The following is a 25,643-nucleotide window of genomic DNA, read 5'->3' as shown; positions in this document are numbered from 1 at the left end:
AACTCATAGATCATCAGTTTTTCTCCCAACTCCTTGCTTTCTGAGAAGATTGACTGGACCGATCACATCTTTCGAGATGGTAGCTGACGAAGCGTGATGAAGTACAGATAACTCAGACTGTAGTCTTCGCTTTAATCCCTCTTTTGGCTGGATCGCCCTTTCGGGTTTTCAATCCACCGGGATACCCATTTTTGCCTAAGTCGCCCTTGCGGGTTTTCGACTTACCGGGTGTACAAATTCTTTTCAATTTTATCCCTAACTTTTGCCCGAACCTTTTCTTTCTGTTTTTGGCTCGCCGGGATGCCCTTTTTTGCCTGGACTCTTTTATTCTTTTTGTCCAGCGGGTCAATTTATGCGAAGTATTTTTTGACTACATCTGAGTTAACAGGGGACGGAAAATCTTCACCATCCATAGTTGTAAGCATCAAGGCTCCACCGGAGAAGACCTTCTTCACAACATATGGACCTTCGTAATTAGGAGTCCACTTGCCCCTGTTATCTGTACCGGGAGGAAGGATCCTCTTCAGAACTAGATCACCAATCTGAAATGTCCGAGGACGCACTTTCTGATCAAAGGCTCGCTTCATCCTTCTCTGATATAACTGCCCATGGCACACAGCTGCTAACCGTCTCTCTTCGATAAGGCTTAACTCATTAAACCTTGTACGAATCCACTCGGCTTCGTCCAGCTTGACATCCAATAATACCCTCAGAGAAGGGATCTCCACCTCAACTGGTAGGACTGCTTCCATACCATACACAAGGGAGTAGGGGGTTGCCCCGGTCGACGTACGTACTGAAGTACGGTACCCATGCAAAGCGAAAGGCAGCATCTCATGCCAGTCCTTGTACGTTACGACCATCTTTTGCACAATCTTCTTGATATTCTTGTTTGCCGCCTCTACAGCACCATTCATCTTCGGTCTGTAAGGAGAAGAATTGTGATGTTCAATCTTGAAATCTCTGCACAGCTCTTTCATCATCTTGTTGTTGAGATTTGAACCATTGTCAGTGATGATTCTCTCAGGGACTCCATAACGACAAATGATTTCTTTCTTGATGAACCGGGCAACCACTTGTTTGGTGACGCTGGCAAAGGAAGCTGCTTCTACCCATTTGGTGAAGTAATCGATCGCGACCAAGATGAAGCGATGTCCATTTGAAGCAGTAGGCTCAATCTTCCCAATCATATCAATGCCCCACATGGCAAACGGCCAAGGCGAATTCATGACATTCAACGGGCTTGGTGGTACATGCACCTTATCAGCATAAATTTGACATTTATGGCACTTCCGAGCATACTTGAAGCAATCGGATTCCATAGTCATCCAGTAATAACCGGCTCTCAACAACTTTTTTGACATTGCATGACCACCAGCATGGGTACCAAATGAACCTTCGTGCACTTCTTGCATCAACATGTCTGCTTCGTGTCTATCCACGCATCTGAGCAAGACCATGTCAAAGTTCCTTTTATACAGCACATCATCCTGATTCAAGTAAAAGCTTCCAGCTAGCCTTCTCAGGGTCTTCTTATCATTCTTCGACGCACCTTCAGGATACTCTTGAGTCTTGAGGAAGTTCTTGATATCATAATACCACGGTTTCTCATCAATCGCAACAGACTCGGCTGCAAACACATACGCAGGCCTCTCGAGTCGATTCACTGCAACATGTGGTACATGATTCCACCAATGAACCTTTATCATGGAAGATAAAGTAGCTAAGGCATCAGCCATCTGATTCTCATCCCGGGGGACATGATACAACTTCACCTTCTTGAAGAACGTCAGTATTCTTCTGGTGTAATCTCTATACGGAATCAAATGCGGCTGGTTCGTATTCCAATCTCCATTGACCTGATTGATCACTAGAGCTGAATCTCCAAAAATGTCAAGAGTTTTGATCCTCAGATCAATGGCTTCTTCTATCCCCATGATACAAGCCTCATACTCAGCTTCGTTGTTGGTGACATCGAACGTCAATCTGGCAGAAAAAGGTATATGAGCACCTTTGGGATTAATGAGCACTGCCCCAACACCATTACCGTTCATATTCACAGCCCCATCGAACATCAGTGTCCACTTGTCATCAGGATCTGGTCCTTCCTCGACAAGCGGCTCTTCACAATCTTTTATCTTTAGATACATGATGTCTTCATCAGGGAATTCAAACATCATCGGCTGATAGTCATCAATTGGTAGCTCGGCAAGATAGTCTGACAGAATACTACCTTTGATGGCCTTCTACGACGTGTACTGAATGTCATATTCTGTTAAAATCATTTGCCATCGAGCAACGCGCCCGGTGAGAGCCGGCTTCTCAAAGATGTACTTGACTGGATCCATCTTAGAAATCAACAAGGTAGTATGGTTCAACATATACTGCCTTAGTCGGCGAGCAGCCCAGGCCAAAGCACAGCAAGTTTTCTCGAGCAGTGAATATCTTTTTTCACAGTCGGTAAACTTTTTGCTAAGGTAGTATATGGCATGCTCTTTTCGACCAGACTCGTCATGCTGCCCCAATACACACCCCATCGAGTTCTCGGTAACTGATAGGTACATTATCAATGGTCTCCCAGGAACTGGAGGGATTAGGATTGGAGGATTCTGTAAATACTCTTTTATCTTGTCAAAGGCTTTCTGACAATCATCATTCCACTTGATCGCCTGATTCTTTCTAAGCAGTTTGAAAATTGGTTCACACGTGGCAGTTAGGTGAGATATGAACCTTGCAATGTAGTTCAACCTCCCTAAAAACCCACGGACTTGCTTCTCTGTTTTTGGTTCAGGCATCTCTTGAATAGCCTTGACTTTCGCTGGATCGACCTCAATCCCTTTTTCACTGACAATGAAGCCTAACAGCTTCCCTGATCTCACCCCAAACGTACACTTGTTCGGATTCAGTCTCAGTTTGAACTTGACCAATCTGTCAAACAACTTCTGCAGATTTACCAAGTGCTCCTCTTCTGTCTGCGACTTTGCAATCATATCATCCACGTACACTTCGATCTCTTTGTGCATCATGTCATGAAAGAGAGTCGTCATTGCCCTCTGATAGGTAGCACCGGCATTCTTCAGCCCAAATGGCATCACTTTGTAGCAGAATGTGCCCCAAGGTGTAATGAATGTCGTCTTTTCCATGTCCTCTGGCGCCATTTTGATCTGATTATAGCCCGAGAAACCGTCCATGAAAGAGAATACCGAGGATTGAGCCGTATTATCCACCAATACATCGATGTGAGGTAATGGGAAATCATCTTTCGGACTCGCTCTGTTCAAATCCCGGTAGTCGACACACATTCTGACTTTGCCATCTTTCTTCGGCACAGGAACAATGTTGGCTACCCACGGTGGATAACTGGTAACAGCCAGAAAACCTGCATCCCACTGCTTTTGAACCTCTTCCTTGATCTTGACAGCCATATCAGGACTCGTTCTGCGAAGCTTCTGCTTGACCGACGGACACTCTTCTCTGAGGGGTAGTCGATGCACCACAATGTCTGTATCCAACCCAGGCATATCTTGATATGACCAGGCGAATATCTCCACATATTCTCTTAGCATCTCAATCAGCCTCCTCTTGATAGAGTCCTCTAGAGCAGCCCCAATCTTGATCTCTCTTCTGGCGTCCTCAGTACCCAGATTAACAATTTCCAACTCCTCTTGATGAGGTTGGATGACCCTTTCCTCCTGCTTCAGTAGTGTGACCAATTCTGCGGGGAGTTCACAGTCTTCCTCACTCTCCTCTTCAACTTGGTAGATGGGACTATCAAAATCATACTGAGCCATAACAGGATTGTTCACAGTGGATGCCAAAAGATCACTTCTGCATGTTTAATGTTTTGTTTTAGAAAAAGATTTCAATAAAGTCACGAAAAAAAACAAAAACATTGCCATTTTTATTGTTTTAGAAAAAGTGAAAACAAAAAATAGAAAGACAGGGATCACAAAATTTGATTGCAAAACGTCCTTTATTTATGATAATCATTAAAACATGATGAGGCCCTACAATGAACCACTACGCCTTGGGCAGAACGTAGGGTTTTCATGCAAAATGATAAAAACAAAGGAAAATTACTCTGTCTGAAGAGTAACTTGGACCACTTCTTCAGCCGTCCAGTTGTTGATAGACTCCCCTGGTGCACATGGGCGAACCCAGATGTCCAGATCGCAGTCACCGTCACTGTCTTCGCTACCAGTTGCAAAGACGTCCCCATGATTCATCAGCCCAGCGCTGGTAAAGGTACTTGGACCCGCTTGTACACTCTGCTCTGCTTGGAGAGGCTCATATCCGATACCGAACTTGTCTTCCTTAACCGGCAAGTCTACCATCTTGCCCCAGCCTTCAGCTCTGCCGGAATCCACAACCTCCTTAGCTTGCTTATATGAAGCAATCGAAGCACCCGGCTTCCTTTGATCAGCATAAGCTACCTTCTCCAGAGCCACGGTCTCAAATGCCTGGCATAACGTTTCGTGGATCTCGCCATCTACCTCGACATACTTGAACGAGGATAGGTGACTCACCAGAATCTCTTCTTCGCCACACACGGTCACAATTTGGCCGTTCCAGACATACTTGAGTTTTTGATGGAGAGTTGACGAGACTGCTCCTGCTGCGTGAATCCACGGACGCCCCAACAGACAGCTATAGGCAGGTTGAATGTCCATGACATAGAAAATGATGTCGAAAACCTCTGGACCTATTTTCACCGGCAAGGTAACTTCACCAAACACAGAACGTTTGGATCCATCAAAAGCGCGCACAATAAGGTCACTGGGAGTGAGCACGACTCCTTCAACGTCAATCTTCTTCAGAACCTGCTTTGGTAGGACATTTAACGACGATCCGGTGTCTACCAACACGTGAGACAGAACAGCACCCTTGCACTCCATAGTGATGTGCAAGGCTTTGTTGTGATTACGACCTTCAGGCGTTAAGTCTAGGTCAGTGAAACCTACACCATGCCTGGTGCTCACGTTGGCCAACACACCCTCCAGTTGGTTGACGGAAATCTCTTGCGGTACGTATGCCATGTTCAGCATCTTCAACAAAGCATCCCGATGTGCCTCAGAGCACAACAGCAAAGAGAGAATTGAAATTTTGGACGGAGTCTGGTTGAGCTGATCTACGATCTTGTAGTCACTCTTCTTTATGATCTTCATGAATTCCTCTACGTCCTTTTCAAATGAACCCTCAGCCTCCTTCTGAGCCGGTTCCTCGTCAACGATAACCTGTTTGCCCTTCGCCCTAGCGGATGCCTCAGCATTAGCATCTCTCAACGACTGAGGAGCAAACAGTCGTCCACTCCGAGTAAAACCTCCTGGTCCACCAACATTGTCCACAACGGGACTCACAACCACATGAGTTTTCACTGGTGCACTGATCGTCACAGGCGCTTGACTCGTTGGCCTCATCTGATTATCAGCCTTTCGATTGCTGCGGTAGGCGTTATCATACCTCCAAGGGATAGCCCTACTATTCTCAAACGGTCTTCTTTCAGACACAACGATAGTAGTTGGAGCACGGATGGTTACCGGAGCGGAAATGGTAACTGGAGTACCACTTGCTGCAGATGAACTAACAACCCCTCGTCCTCGTCCTTCAGCCGGTTTAAAGTAGATGGTGACAGTTGACACCGACCCATTATCTTTGACAGCCCGACTGAACTGCACACAACCCTTGTCGATCAGCTTTTGAATACCAGCCTTCAACTGGTCACAACCATTAACAGCTTCGACACAATCAAAACAACCCTCAATACAGCCTGGGTAGACACCCCCATTCAGCAGACGCCCTTTTACTACCAGCAGAGAAGTTTGAACATCATCCACATTATCAACTAGGTCTTCAGCTTCTCCCCCTTCAATATTGTTCACCCTATGTCCTCCATGCTGAGGCATAGGATTGTTCACTACATTCGGTACCGGGGCAAAGTTGATTGCCTTGGCATCGATCAAGTCCTGAACTTTGTGCTGCAAAGCCCGACATTTCTCAGTGTGGTGCCCTGGTGCCCCAGAATGAAAGTCACAGCGGACGTTGGTGTCATATCCAGGTGGCAATACTGTTGGTGGAGCCATTGTTCGCAGCTCAACAAAACCTAACTGGAGTAGTTCGGGCAGTAGTTCGGCGTACGACATTGGCAATGGATCAAAATGTCGATCAGCCATCCTTTGTCTGGGCTGATACGGACGTTGCTGTTGTTGTTGTTGTTGCGGTTGTTGAACCCTCTGTTGTTGTTGACGAGGTTGGGGTGCAGGAATGGTCACTGCAGCAACTGGACGATACTGATCTCTGTTCACATTTCCTCTGTACACATTCCCTCGGTGTTGTACAGCATTGGTTTCACCTTCTCTACGGCGAGGTGCCCCAGAGAAAGGTTTCTTTGATGACGAAAAAGACCCCACATCCTGAATTCTGCCGGCCTTGATCAGACTTTCAGTTCTTTCGCCACAGATGACGACATCAGAAAAACTACCGAATGGGCAGCTTCCCATCCGGTCCATAAATACACCTTGCAGAGTGCCTATAAACATGTTTGTCAACTCCCTTTCCAGCATAGGGGGTTGAACTCTCGCAGCAAGCTCGCGCCATCTCTGGGCGTACTCTTTAAAGCTCTCGTTGTTTTTCTGACACAGACTCTGCAGCTGAGTCCGGGTCGGTGCCATATCCATATTATGTTTGTACTGTCTGAGGAATGCTTCACCCAAATCCCTCCAGCATCTGATCGAATCTCTTTTCAACTCCATGTACCAGTCCAAAGACGCCCCAGATAGGCTGTCTTGAAAAAAATACATCCACATCTTCTCGTCGTCAGTATACGCCGAGATCTTTCGATAGTATGCCTGCAAATGAGTGCGAGGACAAGAGGTGCCGTTGTATTTGTCGAAAGTGGGTGCTTTGAACTTGTGTGGGATTCTCAGACCTTCCACTAATCCCATATTAGTTACATCAAAACCGAGAGAGTTTTGACATTCCATAGCCCGAATCTTCTCAGCAAGGGCCTCAACTTTGCGGTCTCTCGCATCATTCCTTCCCAAAATGTCGTCGTCTTCGCTGAGCATAGTGAACATATCCTCTTGTCTGTCGACAATCGGAACTCGATTACGGGCCGGAGCATGGATTACTCGGGCATTAGCAGTATCTGGAGCAATCGGTTGACCGTCGACTCGAATACCCCTCAACTCTTCACCTACAGCATAGTTGTTGATGGGCACAGCAGCAGCAGGGTTATCATTAATCGGGCCTCCCTCTGGCAGAGCTTGGTTGGGCGGTGGAATTACAGCTTCTTGCCTCTGAACTAGAGCTCGGAGTTCTTCTTGTCCTTGCGCAACCCCTTGCATCATGTGCATGAACTGGGCCATGTTAGCCCTCATCTCTGCTAACTCAGCTTGTACTTGATCCATGTTCCTTTGATGGTTGAGTCTTGTTGAGTAGCGATGCGGTCTTTGATCAGCTATCCTGCCTGAACACAGGAACCAAAGTGAGAAGTCGGCACAAGAACACCTGTTATGCAAATGAGATGAGTATGATGTTAATGATGCGTATGATGCACATGATATGCTCATTTCTCAGGCATTCAAAGAGCCTGATCCATCTTCAAAAGATGGCAACCTGCAGCAACAAGGAACAACAAAGTACAAGGTAAATGAGAACAACAGGGAACACCAACAACCTTATCTATAAATAAGGGCAAAAAGATCATACAACCAAGTCAACAAATATTCGGAGTACAAACAAATGAATCCCATCCAACAAGCCTGGAGGTGATTCTCAAAATAAACAATAAAGGTACAATCTAAGACAAACGGTCTTCCGGAATGAGGGTCTTCAGGTACTGGCACTGGTCTATCAACAGTGTGCATTCTGAACATTCTGGTAGATGGGTGATCTTCTCCTTCAATTGTCTTCTAAGCTCCATGACTTCTCCTCCAAGATAGTCCTCTGATGCTTGCCTCAAATCTACCTCTTTCTTCAACTGGACGTCTTTGTCTTTGAGTTGCTTCTCCAGGTCTCTGATCTTCTTCTGGTAGCTGGCTTCTGCTCTCTGCAGTCTCAAACACTCCCGATGTTCTGCATCCAACATGGATTCCATCTCCTCATAGGATCTCTTCTTGCTCCTCACTCTGTTAGTATCCTCTCCTTGCACTTCCCTGAGTTAATGGGCCAAGTGCAACCTATCAGCTTTGGCTTTGTAAAGCTCCATCTGTGTACCTTGCTCCTTCTCTCTCAACTGGCGATTCTCCATTAAAGCTTGCTTATAGTGCTCAGCAGGTACACTCTCAGCAAGGATCAAAGGTGGTTGCTCCTGAAGTGGCTCCATCCTATCGTAGGGTAGCAACAAAGTTTCCACTCTCTTCTTTACCCAATCAGTGTAATCAGGCATAGCAATGGCAAACTTCTTCCCTAAGACAGCTCCATCCTTCACTCCAACAGACCTCCAAGCTCTTCCTATCTGCTCCAATCTAGCCGGGTCACTCTGCTTCTCAAAGTATACACTTTCAGCTACCTCAACCTCAAGTGGTCTTCCTTTCATCACAAACCCTAACTGACGAAGAGAAAGAACTGGATTATAATTTATGCAACCTTTGGTCCCCACAAGTGGCACATTCCGGAATTCTCCACAACTCATAATAACATTCTTCACATCCATCCGGTAAGATTGCCATCTGATGTCGTAGGAGGTGAGCGACATGACCCTCTGAGTCCACTTAAGAGTGTTCTGAGTATCCATAAAGGGTCCACTGGCTGGCAGAAGGGACATGAACCATCTGAGCAAGAGAGGTAAACAACATCTGATAGCTCCACCCTTACCATGCCTACTGTGGATGGCATAATAGGTGTCAGCTAACAGAGTGGGAACTGGATTCCTTCCCATGAAGACACTGATGGCAGCCTGGTCAATGAAATTGGGCATGCTTGGGAATAAGACGATCCCATAGATCATGGCAGCAAACTGGGCATGAAAAGCTTCCCAATTCCCCTTCTCTGCTTCCTCTCTGGCAACTCTCAGCAGAAACTTCAATGGCAGACCCACTACTTCCCCACTGGGCTTCCAGTTATCACAAACTTCTTTGACACTCAACCGGAGAGCTCTGGCAACAACTCTGAAGTCAACTTCCCTTGGTACATCCAAGAAAGGAACCTGATGCTGAATCTGGACACCCAACAAAATAGAATACTCCTCGAGAGTAGGTGCCAACTGATAGTCTTGGAAGGTGAAACATCTAAGCTCCGGGTCGTAGAACTGAAGAAGAGTCTGCAGCGGCACCGGATCGACTACCGTCTTCAACAACGTCAGAATATCCCCAAACTGGTCAACAAATCCCTTCAGACGATCACTAGTCACAAAGCTACCCAACTCTATCAATGAAGTCAACGGCTCACGATGAAAGCTATAGGAACAGGTCTTCCGCTTCGGCTCTGGGACTATTGCCATCTCTATCAGTGAACAAGCTCTGGAATGTACCTGAGAAATGATATGCATGCAGAGATTAGTTTTTTTTTCTTTTTTTTTCTTTTTTTTCTTCTTTCTCTTTTTTTTTTTTTTTTATATTGCGTTTCTTTTGAAAATAAATATGCTATGATGCACATGATGCAGACTGGACTGGCTGGCAGTGCATCTCTGAACACAAGGTCGAAGCTTCGGTCTAAACTCAGAACCCAAATCCAACTTGAAAACCCAAGGTCAACTGAGACACTGTTGTCTGAACCCAAAGTCACCAACAGAACCACAAGGCACCAACGGTACCTGTAATAATGATCAAACCCTTCCCCACTCACGGGTGTCGTCTAGGCCAGGGTAAAGTCGAGAGAAACGCAGCATAAATAACCTTTCGCAGAATACCATCATATACACACCTGAAGTATGTAACGACAATATCCCACCAGGGTCTGAACTGCTCGTGATATCAATGTTCCGCTAAGTGGCGCAATACCACCCGCTTCCCATGAATCACTCTATTCCTAAGCATCCTAGATTTCACTCATGGTCTGGGTATTGGACCTTTTACCTCAAGGACTCCCACCCCAACAAAGAGAAACAAACAACCAGCCAGCCAGATACATAATGAATGTGAATGAATGCAAACATAAGTGCAAACATAAATGCAAACAATAAATAATGAATGCAAAACAATAAATAATGAACGCAATAACAAAACAGCAAACAGCAACCAAAACCCTAACCTAAAGAGCGCTAGGAGGGACTCGCTTAGGGAAGATGGACCAGCACAGGTCAACTTCTCTTATCTCCCCAGCAGAGTCGCCAGCTGTCGCATTACGCGAAAAACCGGCGGGAAAACAAGAACAACAGAGCCGCCACCGTGCGTTATTTATCCCAAAAGAGGGAAAGGAAACGCTCAGAGTAAACCTGGAAAAGACGTGGTCTCGCGACCAAAGAGAAAGGGTACGGGAGTCGGTTATACGAAGGGAAGGTATTAGCACCCCTACGCATCCGTCGTACTCGACGGGATCCACGCACACAAGGAAGGAAAATGGTTGCTAAAACACTGCTCAAACACACACACTGGCTGAAAGAGACACGAGAAAACAGACAAGACTGAAACTGAACTCGGCGGGATATCGCATCCTGGGCCTACTTAGTCTATCAAGCATAGACATCAGAGTCAAAGTAGTTCGGACCGGGGAAACGACACATGCTCGGTAGGATGTCGCATCCTATGCATACGTATCTTCTTGGATGAAGAAGAATCAGAGCATTCGTAGCTCGGCTGACACGCACACAAACAAACACTGGCAAAGGCAAACATGGAGCCTGAATGCCAATCACTGGACTTACATCAGCATCCGAACCAACAGACGCACACAGGAAACCAACTGCCAATCGCTGGACTTACGTCAGACTCCAACCAGAAAAGGAGAAACAAACTCACACAAACAAAACAAAAAGGGCGCCCGGAGAGATCAGCTCATCTCCTGCCTACGTACCTCATCTGGTATGAGGATCAGGGCGACGTAGTTCCCCTACGCAGGGACACAGGACTAGCCTAACCAGATAACAGAGGGAGACACAACTAGGGAGACTACGACTCGAGCCTAGATGTTATCATGCAAATCATCCCTAAGTTAAGGTTTCTAGCTAACTTGCACAGGAAGCAAGCCTATCCTAATCATGACTCGCACAGGAAGCAAGCCACACCTAAACTAACTTGCACAGGAAGCAAGCCTAGGCTAAACCTAAAACTTGCACAGGAAGCAAGCCTAAACACACAAGCACAAGTAACACACACTATATGCAAGCAATGGGCTCAAACAAGGTTAGGTTTTAGTGGAGGGGTCATATCAACCTCAACAAACAAACCACTGGAACTGGGTAGTGTTAGCTCTTAACCTTGCCATTGAGGGGCTAAGGTGAAGCAGATGAAAGGAGATGAGGGGTGTGCCTCATTGCTCTTATCCCTGGTCAGGGAGAGCATTTGAATATCAGAAGGTGTGGGAGTTCAGAAAGTAGGAACTCTCTCCACAAGTTAGACTCTATAGATCTTGGGTTTTTACCCACTATGCATCAACACAAGCAGTGTGAGCAAGGTAAGTGACACACAGAATAGTAGGAGATAGGTTGCATATCTCTTGGATTCTACCAATTGCCTCTTCACTTAGGAGGTCTTTGTATATGTACAAGGACAAATTGTAAACAGTCACAAACATTGCCTCTTAAGGAGGACTTCAAACAGGTGCCTGGCCAAGTAACAGGCCAGGTCTTCCAGACTACATGAAGATAAGAAATTATACCTCAATGTAAATTGCTATTTAAGCAAAGCAAAGCAAAGTTCACAAGGAACTATAAGCAACTAAGGGTACCTGAAATCAGTCAGACAACATCAGTATACAAGTCCAAAGTTAAATCAAAATGAGATAGAAGTCAACAGTCAACACAATCAGTTAAATATGCAATGTACAAGGCTCAAAGCATGTGAGCCAAGCAACCTACAAAACAAACAAGTTAATCAATGATAATCAACCAAGCTTAATCAATTTGCATTGATCTCTTTGGGTATTTGTTGCTTAACCTGAAACAACAAACTTAAACATGAGCAACATGACCACTAGGACAAGCCTAGGGTCAAAAGGGGATGAGAAAGTCAAAACAGCAAGTGACAAATGTCCAACATCAAGTTCAAACAATCAAGAAACAAACTCAATTGGTTCCATGTTCATATCATTCATCATTATGATTTCATAAGCAAATTAGGTCAAAGCATGGCATATGGAAGCTCATAGAAGTCAACAGCAAGACTCAACTCAAAACCAATCATAAACATTCCAAAAAAACATCAAATAAATCATGATCAAACATAATCCATAGCATGGTAAGCATATCAAATTTCAGCTCATTTGGACAAGGGGAAGTTGGTCAATGAAAATCAGAAAGGCAAGGCAAGTTCAAACATGCTCAAAGAAGTCAACCAAACATGCACCAACTTCAATAAATCATAAATCAGTGACAACATATGAGAAATGAATGGGACTAAAACCATGATAAACCTTAAGATGTCTACTAATCACATGTCAAATTTCATGTCCATCCAATAATGTATGAGAATTTCACAAAACATATGGCATCAAGTGTCACAAAAGTCAACATTTTGGTCAAACAGGGGAGAAAATTCCAAACAATTAGGAAATGCCATCAATAATTCCATAAAAAATCACATGTAAACTAGACATCCACAAGTATGTTCATGCAAAAAATCAGACCAAATTGAGTTCATTAGGCAAGGTAATTAAAATCAAGAAGTTGGACATCAATGGTGTGACACAAATTGTCACACCCTAATTCAAAAAATCATAACTTACAAACCAGCAATGATAAATTCACAAACTCTACACCAAAATCACCATAAATGTGTCTAGTTTAAGCACAAAAAATTTCAAAGGCATTGGATAATGTATCATCATTTCACAATTGATTTGGTAAGACATGCACAAAATGGACACATATGACAAACCCTAGCATATTTTAAAACCCCTACATGCAAAAAATCTGGAAAAGTCATGATAAAAAACAAGAGATCATGTAGAGCATTTTGCAAAAAGTCCCATGAATTTTGGATAGATAATGAGTGCTCTATGATTTTTGTAAGTTGGCCATGGCAAATGAAATAAAATTGCAAAAATAATATGAATTAACTAAATAATAAAACGAAAATGGCAAAGTGGTAAATATCTCGTCCCTTAAGTGAAACGCTGCGTTTCACTTAAGGGAATGAAGCAATCTGATTGGCCATGGCTTAATGGAACAGTGCTTCCATGCACAGCAACACACAAACGCGACTGAACAAAAAATCTGGGCCAGGTTTAGGGTTTGTTCGTGCTACAGTGACACGATCATCCATGGTGAAGAACAAAAATCCCAGAAATGAGAATTAACCACACTAAACAACTCATCTAATCATGTACCAGCACAATCCAACCTTAATTTCTATCAAATCGTGCTACACAATATGAATCATTCAAAAACAAATTTGACTATCAAACTTTAGATCCATGTAACTCACTCATTATGCAACCATTTTACACGATTTAAGTTTCATTGTAACCAGCAAAGCAAGCTCTACACAAAGCATAGCAACATTTTGAGAATGGAGGGATTCGAAAATTTACCAAATTGGAAGCACAGTGATGATTCAGATATTGTTTGGCTGTATGCACTCAAAACAGATGCTCCTAGTGGTTCCAAATGATGAATGGATGAAGGGTTTTGGCTCAGCAATGTTGGAAATAGCTCAAATCGAAGGCTGCCATGGATGGAGCTTGGAAGTAACAGTGCGGTTCCCTTGCTTACAGTTGAGAAATAATGCTCACAAATGCTTCCACAATGATGATGGATTATGAAACAACCAAACCTAGCTCGTGTTCTTTGAATATTTTTCAGAAAAGTTTCAAAATGAAGAAATGAGAATTTGAGAGAAATTGATATTTTGATCTGGTTTTTGTGAAAGTGGCTAGGGCTTCTGCAGATTGGAAAATGGAATATATATGTCTGTTTAGCATTGTTAATCATGATTAATTGAAATGGTAATTGGAAATTTGGTTAATGAGGTGTTTTTGCCATTTTGCTAAAATCCAAGCCAAATTACATGGGGTGTATGAATGTGCACGAATTTGGGCTTTGGGCAATCTCTAAATGTGATTTCAGAACCATTCCAATTGGCACAAAGTGTTGAAAATGCTTGAATTGAAAGTCCATTTTTTCACTTCACTTAATTTAATTCATGCTACTTTGAAAATGTCCATTTTGATTGGTAAACTTTTGATGAATTGTGATGACAAATTTGGAAAGAGGGCATCAAATATGACTTGTAGCAAAAAACCCCACCCAATTTGGCCAAAGGGTTTGGAAGATATGCCACTTTGAAGTTCAAAAATTTCTGAAAATAATTTGATCATAACTTGCCAACCATACATGGGAATTGAGTGTTCTTGGACTTTTTGGAAACGCAAGAATAAGATCTTCAACTTTCATGTTGGGCAAAAAATCATTTGAAGCTTGTATGATGATGTAAAGTTGAGGAGAAAAACTTTCTATTTTTGGCAAATTCCAATTACAGGTCAACTTTCTATTTTTGGAAATTTCTTGTTTGACTTCAAATTCTTCAATGTGGATGCTTGACATGTTATATGAGGCTTATATGGACATGAATGAGGCCTCTCAGACCAATTCCCACCATCCAATTACTGATTAAATGCACAGTTGACCAACAATTGACTTTCTAGGGTTTCTGGTAGACTGCACACTGACTGATGACTTCTGAGCATCCAATCCTTGACCAAAACACTTCAAAAGGACCCCTAGGTCATGTGAACATGTTGGACCAACCCTAGGGCCTTGCCTCCTTGGAAATTGTACTTGCTTGCTTGACTGACTGATCTCCTGACCAGTTTGACCTAATTCTGCTGAATGGCTTGCACTTGGGCAAAAGGGACAATGCAATGTTATGCAGTGGACCATGTTAATGCTATGACCTAATATGAGAATGTATGTACAAAAGGTAGGTGCAAATTTGAGGTGCTACACATACCTCTTACGGATATACACAGAAGCAGGAAAATACTCGTTCAAGAATGTTGTTTCCATTTGTTGCCAAGTAGTAATGCTTCCTGCGGGTAGGGAATAGAACCATTCCTCAGCGTCCTCAGATAACGTGAATGGGAACATGACTAATCTCTTTGCCTCTTCAGAATGCCCATCAATTTTTAATGATGTAGTCATAGTTAGAAACCTCTGCTGATGCTTGTTTGCATCCTCATTGATCTTTCCTGCAAAAGATTTGCTTTCTAACTGGCGGATAGTTGAGGGGTGTAACTGGAAGTGAGCAACATTAACAGGTTGGTTAACAATGGTCAACCGCACTGCTGGGTTATTCTGTCTGCCATAGTCACCTAAAAGTCTTTCCGCTGGGGGTGGGTCTGCAGCCATGTTTACAGTGTCTGGATGTGAAGCTGTGTCTGACTCAGATTTTTCGGAGTGAACAGAAACTGGTGTGACAGGTGTGGCCGGTTCTTCGGTGTCAGAGTTTGCCAGTTTCTTTCTTCTAGCTTCTCTGAGCTTTGCGCGCAATGTTCTCTCTGGTTCTGCGTCAAAATGAAAATCAGCTGAGGCCTTACCTCGCATACACAGATTAGACAGAAGTTAGTTATAATAATAATGAAAATAAAATTAACAATAAATAAAATTTTGGATGCAGAGCAACAAAATTCTAATTGAAAATAAATTAATAAACTCTACTATCTTTGGCAGTCCCCGGCAACGGCGCCAAAAACTTGATGGGAAAATAGCAAGTGTACTATTTTTCTCACTGTAGTAATAAAAGGGAAATTCCCCGTTTGTCGATCTCAAGGACTGCTTGACGATACAGAGTTTATAGATTGTTTCAATTAGACAAAAGCCTATGGTTTTTGTGTTGTGAGTAATTATACTACCAATTGCAAATAAATAAAACAAGTAAAAGGTTGAACAAGAGACAAATGAGAGAAGATTGCTAGGGTTCGGTGAATGAAACTTCCTGTAACAGATATAATTTATGAAAGTTTAGACAATATTCCTGTCCAATTAATTCCGGTCCTCAAGGGTATCTATTCCTAATTCCTTAGTGAAAAGACCTTTGATTATGTAACCTAATTACTATGTCCATAAATAATTAAGTTCATACTCAAGCATTCAAATATCAAGAATTACCGGTCAGATAGAAAATCCCTAGTCCTAGGTTATTTTTACTATCCAAAGTTCTTATCCAGATCAATGAATAATCACTGTCCAGCTTAAACTATTCATATTAATCATCATTCGTTGGTCCGACGAATAAAGCATAAAGAACGGTAATAAGAACAAATCAATGGAAAAGAAGAAATAGTCAATGCACTCATACACATAAAATCTGTCACATTCAGAATCAGGGTTACCCCCTAGCAATGGGGGGGGGGGGGGTTAGCTACTCATAATCGAAATAAAAACAAAGATTAACATTGTTGTCATTACAAAATTTCGTGAGGAATCAATCTTCAATCGTCGGAAAACTCTTGAACATATGAATCCTCTGATAATCGTAGAGTCTCCAGCTCTCAAAACGCGTCCTTTTTCTCTCCAAAATCGTCCAACCCCTGGAAAATCGTGTTCTGCCCTCTAAATAGCTATTCAGTTGGACTTTTCCTGATTTTATGCTCCATACGCGTATTGCCCAGTCTCATACGCGTACTGCCTAGTCTCAAACGCGTACTGCATGTAAGACAGCCTCTGATACGCGTATTGCCCAGGCTGGTACGCGTATTGCCCAGGCTGGTACGCGTACTGCCCAGTCCCATACGCGTATCACCAGAGGCTTGCTATTTTGCTTGATTTTCCATCCCTCTGGTCATATACGTATGTTACGCGTATTGGGCAGGTCCATACGCGTATCATGTAAGGCCATACGCGTATGGACAGCAGGTTCTCCAAAAATTGATTTTTTCTTCCGTTTTCTTGCTCGGGCTCAATTTCGCATCTGACGTTTGATTCCCTGAGCTTCCAAACTAGTTTTTTACCTGCTAACATACCCAAAAGTGTAAAATATCCTCAAGAAACTCATAAGTAACAACACACTTAATATGATAGAATTGAGCTTATATCTAACTAAAAATGCTTCAGTTTACACAGTTTACCTGACTTATTTACGGTTAAATAGTGGAATGTCTATCATAAATGGTGACTGATCAATTTTGCAGCTTTATCAGCCTGAGGTTGAATGGTTACAAAATATCATCCGATACTTCGGTCTTGACAGCCTGTGTTGCTCCAACTTGTGTTTTTTAATTAATGCATTATCTTGTTCTACAAATGTTCGTGTTTATTAATGTTTGAATCAAATTATGACGCTGTTAGTCGAAATAAAATGACTTGTGATTAAAAAAATACAAACTTAGGTGATATTTTATAAATGTTATTTAAATAGCTTAAAAATGCACTCAGTGGAATTTTTGAAGATGCATCACCGAATATACCTTAGAAAGTTTCGCAAATGCATATCTAGATCAATTTTTGACAAAATTAGAATGAAAATACGTTCGAAAATACATCTTCAAAATACCCAAAAATAATTTTAAATTTTCAAAGGTGTGAGGCACACCAAAAAAAAAGAAATTGAAAGATAAAAATAACATTAGGTTATCCAAACCCAATCAAAGATTTCTAATGTATTTGCTTAAAAATAATTTTTTTTGTGTGTAAAATAAAATAAATAAAAAACACGTGCTAATTAGCTTTAAAGATCAACAAAGGCGCGGTCAAAAAAGCGAATTTTACACTTTTATTTGAAAGGTTCTATTTTCTTTTGAATCGTGAATTTTACAAACTTGGAGTTGCAGTACTAACACACAAAAAATTATTCCAATCGGAAAAGCTGACGTGCACGCTTTTTATTGGACCAATCCGAAAAGCGTTGAACTTCTGTCCGAAATTCTCATCTTTTCTTCTCCACGCACGCCACGCTACCTGTCTCTGGTTAGGGTTCTTTCTCCGTTTCCCCTCTTTCCCGTCGCCGGCGTTCACCCACCAAACTCCTATTTTCTGATCATAGTCAATCCCGTTTATCTTATTTCCCTATTCAAACTCTACCACCTCTTTCAATTTCGAACTCGTAACTTCTAGCTCTATTCCACTTTCTTAGATTTTAATTTATCTTTTCGTATAATCTTTTTGATCCTCTGTATCGGGGTTTATTTGGTGTAATCGATTGGAGTAGAGTAGAGTATAAGGGAAAATGGCAAGTCGAAGGAGTAGCACGTCTTCCAGGAGAGCATCGGAGTCTGGAGCAGCTCGAAAATCTATTTCGTCTTTGCGCCCTATGTATGTTCTTCTTAATCACTTATTCTGTTTTTATTGCTTATGCTTTAATTTATGCTTCTGTTGTGCGTGTTTTCATTTCCCCGCTGAATTGCATGGTTAATTTGATTCCTCGTCCTGCATGGTTATTGTTGATTTCACCTGTTCTATGTTTTAAGTGCTTAAGTCTGAAACTAACCTGAATAAGTTATCTTATACTCATTACTTTGAAATATAAGCAATTTATTATGATAGTACTAGTTGTTATGAGATTTTCACTTTTTTGGGCAGATATTTATTTCGGTTGTTTGGTGCCATAATTGTAGAACTGTGTATTTTTCAAGTGTCAATGTCAACTTAGTTGGTTGGTTTATGCCTTAGTAGTATTTATGAAGAACTCTGACTTTGATGGTGTACTGGTTTGGGGTCATTTTCGCTGTTTCTTCCGTCAACTTCATGAGATTGAGACACTTCTTTGGTTTCTTACATATAATTTTCCTAGGACTTAAACCGATCAGAAAGTATGTAGACAAAGTGCACTTTGAAAGATACTTCTTCTGCTGGTTTGCCTTGATATTTACTTCAAGGAAATTCTTTCATGAACTTGGTCTGTATGTACTTTGTGATTATGGATCAAAGTGAATATGGACTGCTGTCCATGCAAATTTTTTCCTTCTTCCTTATACTTTTGATTAGGTTTTAGTTGTGGAGGTATATGACCAAGCCATGGCTATCTATTTTAGAAACTGTATTTTTGATTTACAAAGGGCTAGAGAGGTTTGAATGTTCTCATGAATTGTGAATTGCATTCTGTTAAATTAGTTTTTTCCTGCTTTAGTATCAAAGAAGAGATGATAAGTGAGTGAGGGTTTTATCAATTTAAATAATGAAATAAGACCTTGAATCTTCATGGAATTGGACAGTGGGGTAACAGGGGAGCGGACAGTGAAATCACTGCGGCTTTCAAGGGCCTTGACAGTACCCGAAACAACAACTATATATGAAGCTTGTCGTCGAATGGCTGCCCGTAGGGTGGATGCTCTATTACTAACCGACTCTAATGGTTTGCTTTGTGGAATCCTCACAGCCAAGGTGGACCAAGACATCTTTTTCTAACCAATTTACAAGAAAGAAAAGAAATACTTCACTTAGACTTATTGAATTTTAACATGCCTGTCTCTCTGTCCTGTTTTGTGACTTAAAGGATATATCCACAAAAGTTGTTGCCCAAGAGATTAATCCTGAAGATACACATGTTTCCAAGGTCATGACAAGGAATCCGGTATTTGTCCTTTCTGAAACTCTTGCTGTGGAAGCTCTCCAAAAGATGGTGCAAGGTTGGTAGTGTATACAGAGATTTACTCAACTTTTCAAGTTTCTGCTGTGTATCCTTGCCCTTTTAACACATGACTGATATACGCCGACAGGGAGATTTAGGCATCTACCTGTGGTGGAGAATGGAGAAGTTTTGGCTTTACTCGATATCACAAAGTGTTTGTATGATGCCATAGCACGAATGGAAAGGGCTGCTGAGAAAGGAAAAGCAATTGCAGCAGCTGTTGAAGGAGTTGAAAAACATTGGGGATCAACTAATTCTGGTATGTAGTGTATTTTTATTTTCATGCTTAGCGCTTTTTCTAATGTCAGCATCCCTAAAAAATTTCATTGTTGCATGGCCCATAGATTCAAATAGCTCAGTTTTATATCAAGCTAATTCGGTCTTTGTGCAGACTCTAATTCATCATTCATTGAGGCTCTTCGGGAACAGATATTCAAACCATCATTGTCCACAATCTTTCCTGAGAATTCAAAGTAGTTAATACCTTCTTTCTTTGAGTTCGTGAAAAGTTTAGATAAAATGTAATTTGTCTGCTCTGCATATTTGGTTGTCAACCAATTTCCTTTAACAGAAAATGACACTTTTTAGGATGGTAAAAGTTGCACCAACAGACTCAGTGTTGAATACAACAAAGAAGATGGTTGAGCTTCATGCAAGTTGTGCTGTTGTGACTATTGATGGCAAACCCCAAGGCATCGTTACGTAAGTGTGCATCCATTAACATTTCCTGCAGCTCAGCAGTCCTCTTTTTTCTGAAAAGTTTCCTCTGCCATCCCGGCAGTTGTCATTATTTATGTTTACACTCCTTTTGATCATTATTATCTGCTTGCAAATTTCAGTTCAAAGGATATCTTGATGCGGGTAATTGCACAAAATCTTCCACCATCATCGACTCCTGTTGAGAAGGTACTTTGTTTTATTTGTAAGCCATGCCATATCGAAACACTTACACATGTCTACCTTTTCTATTCTTAGGTTTTGTAAAATTTAGATCTAGTAATGTTTGTGAGCATGTGTTTTTTACCCTCTTTTGTTCCTTTAAATTGATGTTTTAAAAGAATATTTTTGTTCATATTTTCATTTGCTGTAAAATCCAAGATATCATCAATTACTATTTCCTGGTTATATTGTGTCTTCACCTAATTTGTCAGAGAGATGATTTTATACAGATAGCAGATTAAAGAGACAGGTATATTAGTAACAAATATTAAAAAAAAATAGACGAGAGCATTAATTGAATTCGAGATCCACGTGTCGTTAGCTTAAACAATGCTTAGAAAGGAATATAAGGATTACCGTGTATTAAAAAGTGGTCATTGTGGGTATTCATTCCTTTTTTATCCAACACTTGATATATATGCAACAAAACATGCAGGTTATGACTCCAAATCCAGAATGCACAGTAATTGATACACCAATTGTTGATGCACTTCATATTATGCATGATGGAAAATTTTTACATCTTCCAGTGGTTGATAGAGGTAATATAAATTTATATGGGATGGGGAAGAGGCTTGCTTATGCATCAATATCTTTTCTGATTTGGGTGTGGGTGGTTGAAACAGATGGAAATGTAGTTGCTGTGGTTGATGTGATTCATGTGACTCATGCTGCTGTGGCTACAGTTAGTCAGGTGCGTGCGTAGTTATGTATCTTAGGCTGCGATCTACCACTATTGTTGATTTGACCCTCTATTGAATTCCTTTTGCATGAAAATGGGGAAAATGGCTTAATTTACGTAATCCTTTTAGGCTTTTAGCAATTAGCATTATTCTCGTCTGCAAAATTTGTGACATTTCATGCACTTGATTTATTTGTTTTGATATTTTTATGAAATGTAGCTGTGTATTTTTGTAAGTATTATTATGAACTAATAAATATCGAGATATCTTAGCAATAATGCTTAGCACTTCTAAAACCTCCATTTTAGTCCTAAACCTGCCATTGGTTTTGCATGTACAACACGATTTCCTCGTAACAATAGAACAACACCAATAGTCAACCGTAAGCCCTTATCTTTCTACTTTAGTTTTTAATGTACTTACAAAACACATCTAAGAGCCAACACCAGGATACATGCTTTTTGTGGATGATAGAGTCCTATTTAAAGAGTTGAGGGAGGAATTAAATGGGAGGTTGAAAACTTGGAGACAAGTCTTAGAAGCATATGATTTCCGCTTGAGTAGAAAAAAGACAGTATATGGAATGCAATTTTAGCAAAAGGCAAAGCATTTTTTGCTCAAAGGTGAAAGTTGGAGATCATGTCATACCACAAGTTACACGGTTGAAGTATCTTGGGTCCACAGTACAAAACAACAGAGAAATAAAAGGAGGTGTAAACCATCAAATTGTACGAGGACTTCAAATGTTTTATGCAATACAAAAGTACCATTCATGTTAAAAGGCAAAAAATTCATTGTACAACTGTAAGATTGACGATGTTGTATGCGAAATAGAATGTTCGGCGTTATAGAACCAACACAGGAATAAAATAAGTGTATCGAAACCAAAGATGGTGTGTTTGTTGTGTGGTAAGACTATACCATATAGGATTAGAAATTACTACATCAGAGAGTGTTCGGGTAGTACCTATCTTATTAAAGATGGTGGAAACCCGGCTTAGGTGGTTTGAGCACGTAGAGAGAAGATCCGTGGAAAGACTATGTAATAAGGAGAGTAGATCAAATGAAAAGTAGTCCAATCACTAGAGGCAGAATAAGACCAAGAGAAACTTTAAGAGTATCTATTAAGAAAAAATAGAAATTAATGAGTTGGATAGATATATGAGAGAACATTATTGATCCACTAAGTGATTCCACTTAGTGAGATAAAACTTGGTTGTTGTTGTCATAGTAGTCCTAAACCTGACATTCTAGCAAAAGATATGCATTTTGTCATCATCACTCATTTATTTTAATTTTATCAAAAATCAAAATCAAAATATATTAATAACAGAAAGTACCAAGTAGTCTCATGCACAAGAAGAGCCAATAGCTTATGAATTTAAGACCTTGAAAATTTGAATATTTGCTACAAATATAAAATCTATTTCATGGAATACATATTGAATACAATTAGACACTAGTATATCTCCCCATGATCTATTTCATGGAACACATATTAAACAAACAAGTATATTGAAAGTCTTCAAAATTGTATGTCATGGCATCAAAGTTAGGCTTTCAAGTTGTCGTTGTTTTCACCAAGGGATTAACATACTGCCCTAAGGGAGATGATGCCTCTGTCTGGAAGATGGTTCTGTTAAGATTCTAAAATTCTAGAGTCTACGTAAACTCATAAAATCATGGTAGTATCGAGTCGAAAACTCTTTTACATAATAAAATAAATAATAGTTCAAAATATTATCACAATATGCATAGTAAATATTCAATATTCTAACATAGTAGTATAGCAAAAAACAGAAACAAAATTTAAATATTCTGTAATCAACCAGTAAATTAAACCTAGACTAGACCAGTCAGTCAAACATAGCATCAAATTCAAAACTGATGGACAAATTCACAAATCACACCCTTCTTTCATCACGTATGCATGATGAGACATGAATTTGTGCATCACAACCAAAGACCAAAGTTAAAAAGATTTGACTATGTTCTGTAAAAATATGTCATTCTATAGCTGATATTTTACTCACTGAGATTAGAGTGTAGTGCCGAGGATTGTGAAATGGAACACAGTGATACCAATTTTTCATTTTTTATTAAAATATTTTTGTGAATATTTTTCGTTAGTAATTTTAATGGTGGTGTTACTTTTCTCCCACTAATTAGGCTGGAAACAACGAAGCTGGCACCTCCCTGATGCACAGATTTTGGGATTCAGCAATGGCCTTGTCTCCAAATGACGATGACGACGAAACACGGAGGTAATATGCAATGAAGTTGTTTGGATAATGTTTCTAGATTTTTAATCTACTCACACATCGTTTATTATATTCCAGTGAGAACTCCTTCAAAATAGGTTCTGATGGAGGAGAGACAGGGAGATCGGTTCCTTATTCTTCTGCAAGCATGCCCTATACATTTTCCTTCAAAGTACAAGATAAGAAGGGCAGAATGCATAGATTCACATGTGGTATGTAAACTATCCCGTGTTATCTTATCTGTTGAATCTGTCTTTTTTCATTTATTTGTTTTTACAGCATATGAATAAGGGTTTTAGTATGTGCTGACATAAGTATTTGTAAACATCTTATGTTTATAATTTCTTTTCAGCTTATTTGCTTAAACTGTGCAAGGTGACTTCTGAAAGCAGCTTATAACTTATATGAAAACAATTTATAATTCATCATTATGGGAAAATTTGAAAATTTGATTAATCTGGCTAGTTCTACTACCTAGTGGGAACTGGGGAAGAACGCGTGTCAGTTTGGGTTTTTGTTTTGAATAAGTAACACAACTATTGATTTTTCTTGGGCAAGGTCCATCATTGTTTCTGCTTTTTCATTTGAGTGCTAGTTTTTTTTATTAAGATGAGTTTCTTGTGTTTGTTTTTCTGTTTTATTTATTCTCAATCAAAAAGAATTACAAATATTAAAGGGTCTTCTATTATATATATGAGTAATTTATGATTGTATAGGTCAACATATTTCACGTAAGAATGTAAAATGTGTTTGTGAGAAACTAAAGTTCGAATGCTTTGTGTGGTTGCGTGAGTTTAGATACCCGGAGCATGACGGAGGTTATAAGTTCAATCCTTCTGAGACTTGGTACTGATATTGACCCTAACAATCTGCCTCAAATTCTGGTACTTTTCGAACCATAATGTTTTATGCTTTTGAGGTTTAACTGATATGTACCCCCACCCCAGCCCCCACTTTTCCTAGGCTGACCAGTTTTTTATTTAGTATGAAGATGAAGATCAAGATAAAGTTGTGTTGGCTTCAGACAGTGATCTTGCCGCAGCTGTGGACCATGCAAGAACAACTGGTTTGAAGGTATCATAGATTTGTTTGCTGATCCTCGAGTGCTAAGTATGTTAATTTATTTTGACCTCGGCAGAGGGTAAAATCTGTAGTTCTGTAGGTATTATTGATTTAGAGCAAGATAAGGATGATGACTTTTATTTATTTAATTAGGCTTTAAATATGTTTAATGTGTTTTTTTTAGTATATTGAGCTTTTTCATTTAAGTCTTAACTTTTTTAGTTTTAAACGGTCTCTCTGCAATAGTATTTTTTCTTTGTTTTTTACTATCTGGTCCTTGTTTTTTAATCAATATACAAAGGGAGTTTAAATTTAGATTGATGAATTTGTAGGGATTGAAATTGTATTTAGACTACGAAGGAACAGATAGTAAAAGGGAAGGTTCACGTTCAAGAAGTTTAGACCATGCATATTCAGATGCATGGGCCTCAGCGTATAGTGGTGCTGCTGCTGGAGCTGCTCTTGTTGCTGGTTTAGGTCTACTAACATACTTGAAGCGGGCATGAGGAAGGAGGAAGCAAGTTTTTTTTGCTGGTTTATAAAATCCAAGCTAAAGCAAACTGGAACTTTGGACCATATTCATATTCTGGACTTTTATACAACTACATTATTTTTTATACGAGAAAAAGGTTAAGGCATTTTTTTTGTTTTCATTATTGTATACGCCTCCCTTGCTGTATGCTTGTAATTTTATGTTTTGTCACCTCATCGCGTATTGGCCGAGGTTGTGTACAAGAATAAACTACGTTAGCGGAAGTTTATGTCCTCTTTTTTACCTTGAGTTTATAAAATCAATTGATTAGGTTTGGATTTATTGAATTTGTTATTTTTATATGATGATTTTGTTTGTCAATTATCTAAATAATTTTATGAGTAGCATTCAGTGCTTGGTGTTGTGTTGTGATAAGTTTTTACCTATTGTTGTCTTCTTTAGAAATCGGAATTTGGGTCCCCTTTGAGTTCAGTTGAACAAGGCTGTTCACGGTTAAGCCAAAAAAATCCACACCAAATCGAATAGAACCATAATAAAAGTTCAGTAG

The 25,643-nt window shown here is 40.4% G+C and overlaps 1 protein-coding gene across 3 annotated transcripts; it reads left to right on the top strand.

Annotated features, from left to right (window-relative positions):
• Positions 1–17,816: 17,816 nt before the first annotated feature.
• On the top strand, positions 17,817–25,417 carry LOC127078371 (CBS domain-containing protein CBSCBSPB1). 3 transcript variants are annotated; one of them, XM_051018827.1, is made up of 15 exons: positions 17,817–18,134; positions 18,240–18,343; positions 19,243–19,411; positions 19,524–19,656; positions 19,747–19,917; positions 20,050–20,131; positions 20,247–20,360; positions 20,498–20,564; positions 21,034–21,139; positions 21,224–21,291; positions 23,450–23,544; positions 23,620–23,753; positions 24,340–24,425; positions 24,526–24,615; positions 24,936–25,417. In XM_051018827.1, the coding sequence occupies exons 2-15, from the start codon at positions 18,258–18,260 to the stop codon at positions 25,107–25,109; spliced, it is 1,575 nt and encodes a 524-aa protein (XP_050874784.1). In that variant the 5' UTR covers positions 17,817–18,134; positions 18,240–18,257; the 3' UTR covers positions 25,110–25,417. The 3 variants fall into 3 exon arrangements, with proteins under 3 accessions (XP_050874784.1, XP_050874782.1, XP_050874785.1); XM_051018825.1 differs by having other exon boundaries at positions 17,817–18,343; XM_051018828.1 differs by lacking the exons at positions 17,817–18,134; positions 18,240–18,343 and adding an exon at positions 18,829–19,030.
• The last annotated feature ends 226 nt before the right edge of the window (positions 25,418–25,643 follow it).

The sequence above is a fragment of the Lathyrus oleraceus genome, chromosome 5 (genome assembly GCF_024323335.1).
Source record: "Lathyrus oleraceus cultivar Zhongwan6 chromosome 5, CAAS_Psat_ZW6_1.0, whole genome shotgun sequence".
Taxonomy (NCBI): domain Eukaryota; kingdom Viridiplantae; phylum Streptophyta; class Magnoliopsida; order Fabales; family Fabaceae; genus Lathyrus; species Lathyrus oleraceus.
The sequence above is the reverse complement of the archived record's forward strand: the minus strand, read 5'-3'. Positions and strand labels throughout refer to the sequence as shown.

Coding starts and splice junctions, on each gene's coding strand:
- LOC127078371 (XM_051018827.1), top strand. CDS start 18,258: ATGGCAAGTCGAAGGAGTAGCACGTCTTCCAGGAGAGCATCGGAGTCT. Junction 19,918..20,049: donor TTGGGGATCAACTAATTCTG/GTATGTAGTGTA, acceptor GTCTTTGTGCAG/ACTCTAATTCATCATTCATT. Junction 20,132..20,246: donor ATCTTTCCTGAGAATTCAAA/GTAGTTAATACC, acceptor GACACTTTTTAG/GATGGTAAAAGTTGCACCAA.